At 36.3% G+C, this 5,008-nt stretch overlaps 1 protein-coding gene across 1 annotated transcript; it reads right to left on the bottom strand.

Annotated features, from left to right (window-relative positions):
• Positions 1 to 1,362: 1,362 nt before the first annotated feature.
• LOC147548737 (DUF1365 family protein) lies at positions 1,363 to 4,722 on the bottom strand. The gene is made up of 5 exons (XM_086669949.1): positions 4,186 to 4,722; positions 3,785 to 3,896; positions 3,558 to 3,650; positions 2,048 to 2,248; positions 1,363 to 1,848 (listed from the first exon to the last, which is right to left on the bottom strand). Exons 1-5 carry the CDS (start codon positions 4,542 to 4,544, stop codon positions 1,615 to 1,617), a joined length of 999 nt encoding a protein of 332 aa, XP_086526075.1. The 5' UTR covers positions 4,545 to 4,722; the 3' UTR covers positions 1,363 to 1,614.
• Positions 4,723 to 5,008: the final 286 nt, after the last annotated feature.

The following is a 5,008-nucleotide window of genomic DNA, read 5'->3' as shown; positions in this document are numbered from 1 at the left end:
CTCACATACCTCGGGAGGGCAACTCCAAAGCAGACAAAATAGCTAATTGAGCTCGAAGACATAATATATCCACAAAATGGTCGATCTTCCCAACTCTCAGCTGAGGGTGGTTTTCCTTTTCTTTTCTTGTAGTCAACAAAAAAAAATATGGATTGTGGATATATAACCATGCCTTGGTGCCTTTAATCGATCCTCATTTTCGAGTGTTCCAACTAAAGTTTTACAAATAACTCCTACTCTTCTAGCTTAGGTAACAATGGAAAAGCGGACATAGTTAAGAGAGAATTAAGGAGAGACAACCTTGAAGAGCAACTACGGAATATCATGAACCAACATGAGAATCAATATTAAAGTAATAACAATATATTTTTGCATCAATTCTCGGCATTCTTAAGTTATGCTAATTTTACACCAACCTTTCAAAACCGTCTCATCGCGGATCGACCTCTCTACTAGACTACTACCATGCTCATTCAACCCCATAAATGATCTAACTTTGCCTGCCATTGCTCAAGGATCGGACTTAGCTTTATCACTTGTAACTGGTACATCAACAATACCTCACTTTCATTATTACTTCTTCTATTTACTGTCCCATTAATTTATCTTAAATCTAGTGTTAACAAACTCACAGCATCCCCGGTCTTATTTAAGTGACTGACCGATTTAAAGCTTCCTCCTTTGGGGAGATTCAATTTCCATTATCACCTCCTTCCCAAACCACTCCACTAAGATAAGTTTTTCGGATCATAAATTTGAACTATAAAATGATAAACGTTTATGCCAAATTATAAGTTGATGAATATACATCTTCAACTTTGGATGTGTTAGTCATAATGTTTAGATTTTGTGTCTGATTCATAAGAACAAAAACTATTATATGACCATTCATATTATAAGATAAAGAATTAATCTTACCATTTAAATTTGACATGTTATACAACATTATATTACATCGCTATTCATATTACAGGATAAATAATTAATCTTACCGATTTAAGTCTACGATATGAATTACCAAATCAGAACTCGATTTATGACATTATTTACGATTTAACAACATTAGACTACGCCTCAATAATATGGTTGTACACACACATACACACACATACACACACACACACAGATATATATATACACCATAGAAAATCTTCACCTACAATATTACATTATTGAATGAGAAAACCCTGATTCAATTCTCAGTTAATCACATAAGAGTCCTATGACTATTCCTAAAAAGCGCTACAGAAATGAGTAGTTGATTCTCAACAAAAAAAAAAAAAAAAAAAAAAAAATGAGTAGTTGATTCAACTAAAGCCTAGTCATAATAACATCAATACGGAAGTGGTTAGCTTCATTATGTGTAAGAACACATCATTTATCATTGCACAGACAACAGGAGTATGTTTCTCCAAGTCCAAAAATAAAAGAAAATGAAGTAATTTTTCGCATGAGTTGATAAAAAGAAAGAAAATAGGAGAGGATCAAATAATCTAACAGGGATATAGATGGGGCAATTAACCCCATTATTCAAGATGCAGATGGCAGATGTAAAAATTGCAATTATTATCGTTGATGTGTTCGTACGAGACGTATCTACAATCATACGAGATTTCAAGCCCAGGGCCATTTTGCGTCTCTCCACACAAACTGACGAGCTTGACGATTATCTCCATCAACAAGATTGGGGTAGCTTTCATCAAATTGGGGATTATTGTTCTGATCATGTACACTCATTGGACAGCATAACATGTTTCGATCACGAATTGAAGCTTCTTCCCTGTATGTCGGATTTGTATACCTCGGATGTTGAACAAAATGAACGTTTTTCCACCAAAGCTTGAGAGCCTACGTAGAAAATATCATCTAAAATAATTATAAAGGTGACTTTAACGTTTAGATGATTAAATACTATGATAGGAGCTGCTCAAATCTGATAACTATATAACATCCCAAGTCATATACCTATCCTGTGTATAAAGAACGTGATTTCAGACACTTTAAGAAGTAAATTTACCAGCAGAAGCAACAAAAATTATTACGTTACCTGCCAATATATCCAAACCGCAACTTTGTGAGGCATCAACCAAAAGAAAAGTACTGGACTCAATGCTCCAGAGGAGCGAACTCTTTTAGCATTCAAAGTAGCTGTGAAGTAGTCACCAAGATTAGGGTGCTCAATGGAAATTGATATGAATAGATTATCATCAGGTGCTTTGGCTCTCATCCTCCAGTTCCCAAGCATATCCTGCATATGAAGGAATTCAATATCTCAACTTTGATAACACATACACCACAATTAGTTCGTATGACAGCTCAAATGTGTGGCAGATGTGCATCAACATGCAAAATTTCTTTAGGGCTATGCCGCTATGTAAACATAATTTGCTTACCATCCTATACATAATATGCACATGGGAATGCTTGAATTTTTGTTTTTGGACCAAAATGATTTTAAACGGGAACGCTGTCCTAACTTTACTCGAATCATCCAAGTTCAACACGTCAAGGATAACCTGGTGAGATTACAAAATCTTGCCTTGAAAAGTAATGTTCCACATGGACTCGGTCTGATTCCACACCCGTTTAGAGTAATTCACACTCCACAAAATGTCGAGACTCTGGTCAAATACAATCATGCTTCCTTACTATCATCTCAGTTTAAATCCTGCTGCCCAATTGTAGAGGTCATGTGGATAAGTAGATAACTAAAGGTGGAAAAAGGAACCGCAAGTAACAGCAACTATTGTCGGTTGAGTTCTAGAGGGCCTACAATCTTCGGAATAAAACACTTCAAAACCTTGCGGAAGATATTCCTAACGAAATTCAGCACACAAGGTTACAGGATGAAGGATTTTCGTAAAAAACTGACTTATGTTTGTCTTTCTGGTATATGTAAGTGTTCTCAAGCCACGACCAATACCTAATAAGAATATCGAGGAAAGTTGCTCATAAGACCTGTTATTGAGTTGAAAGTGATGGGGGATACTAGAGTTAAGTTTCCTGCACCCATCAACTCTGAAACATTCAGTACTAAACGATAACGAAAAGATATGTTTCTCTACAGAAAAGGATATAATTTTTCTCTTCGTCAAAAAAAATGATGATATAAGTATCATATCAAATGCAAAGACAACAGAGAAATAACATTATAACATTAAAAAGAATAAGTTGGTTCCATGCGATATATAACTACTTCTTCAAACTCATGACACTCCTAAAGAAGGGTAATGTTCCCTAAAAGAAAAAGAGGACCAGATGATCTTAGTGGTCGATATCACCTCAGCGAAAACTCTAGTTAACCAGTACATTGGTTGAGGTATCAATTTAATCAACCAAAAGAGACACATAAAAATTACATTGTATAAAAGTCAACAAAGTGCACAAAGTGTAAGCGAATACATGTAAATAAGTGCTAGAATGAAATATCAATAAGTGATCACTTTTCCTTCACTTAAATGTGGATCACGTGAAACAGACTATTACTACTAGAAAGACAAAAGGAAGTCGAAGGCTCATTAGTAAATGAAGAAGAAAAACAAGAGTGAAGCGATTACCATAAAAGGACTGACATGCAACGGCTTCGCCACAATATCTGAATCTGGATCGAACACAAACGAAACTCTCTCAGCCCATGGCGTATTCGTTACCTAGAACCAGATGTAGAAACAATCGTGAGTAAAAATCCTTGTTTGTCTAGAAGATAAAACTAAGACCCCGAGAACGCCAAAATCGTTGGGCTATGTTAGCATTCTGAATTAACAAGAACTAGAAAACTCCTCACCTCGGCAATGCACTTCTTCAGCTGCGCATTAGACCCTTTCAAGTCATAGCAATAGTATACACTTAATGGATTTTGTTCATATCCTACACTAGGAGGAATTGTCAGCAAAAACCTGTAAAACAAAACCACCCACCATAATCAAATTCAAGAATAACCGTAAAGCAATCCAATCCAGAAAAACCTTGACTTATGGTTTCATATGGTTTCATATTTTACTTGAAAATTGCCCTACAAATCTTGTTCGGAATCGAATCCTAAAGATTTGAAGTTTTCTACAGAATTATAACCCAAAAGTTTCCATTCCTAAAATCTTACATCAAATTCCCATTAAAATTGAAACTAAAAACAAAAGTGCAGAAAGAAGTAGTAATGAAATTAGGGTTAATAATTAGAAGCCATACACAGGTCCAGTGGTAAGAGTGATATGGCGAGCTTCTTGAGCAGAGAGATGATTGGTGAAGAAAGAAGAAGGTAGTAATTTGGAGTTAGGTGCTCGATCAAGATCAATTAGAGCATAACGAGCACTGTATTTGAAGGAGTGATGAATTGGGCGTCTCCTTTCGTGCCAAACTGAACCCTCATACAAAATTATTACACCTTCTTCTTCTTCTTCCAATAGTTCAGGTGAAGTTGAAGAAGAAGAAGGTTGGAGGAGGAGGAGAAAAGAATTGAAGAGGAATTGTAAAGGGAGAATGAGAGAAAGAGAAATGGAGGTTAGTGAAGTCGCGATTATGGACCATAGTAGGTACAAACCCTCCATTTACTCTCTCTCTCTCTCTAGGGTCCAAATGCTGGTGATGACGATAAGGTTTTCTTTTTCTTCAAACCACCACAGGTAAGCTGAAACGTCAACAACTAATGAGCAAGTAATCCTCTCAATGGGGATCCTGGAAAGACCAAACACAGTCAAAATTTTGTCTAAAAGGAAAGAGTCTCCCAAAGGGTAGTTTTAAAGGCGCCCCCTATAAGTGTTATAGGAGGCGCCCTCAAGGCAAATTTGAGAGAGAATTTGTGAATGAATAAGGCGCCTATAACATCTATGGGAGGCCCATATAAAACTTCTCTCTCAGAACGGACCCCTTAGTTTATTGAAAATGCTCGTATCTTTTCGTCTTTTCCGTTCCATTGACTGTTAACTTTTTACACTTTCCAGATGTGCGTGATGATACAAAAAATGGTCAACCGTTGACTGACGTCAAGAAGTCAAGAAAAGACCAGAAGCCC

This window comes from Eschscholzia californica, unplaced genomic scaffold (genome assembly GCF_041429995.1).
Source record: "Eschscholzia californica isolate CP2 unplaced genomic scaffold, dmEscCali1.0.p SCAF_3, whole genome shotgun sequence".
Lineage (NCBI taxonomy): Eukaryota > Viridiplantae > Streptophyta > Magnoliopsida > Ranunculales > Papaveraceae > Eschscholzia > Eschscholzia californica.
This window is presented reverse-complemented; position numbering and strand designations above follow the sequence as displayed.

Coding starts and splice junctions, on each gene's coding strand:
- LOC147548737 (XM_086669949.1), bottom strand. CDS start 4,544: ATGGAGGGTTTGTACCTACTATGGTCCATAATCGCGACTTCACTAACC. Junction 2,249..3,557: donor TGCATGTCAGTCCTTTTATG/GTAATCGCTTCA, acceptor CTTCATATGCAG/GATATGCTTGGGAACTGGAG. Junction 1,849..2,047: donor CGGTTTGGATATATTGGCAG/GTAACGTAATAA, acceptor TTTTCTACGTAG/GCTCTCAAGCTTTGGTGGAA.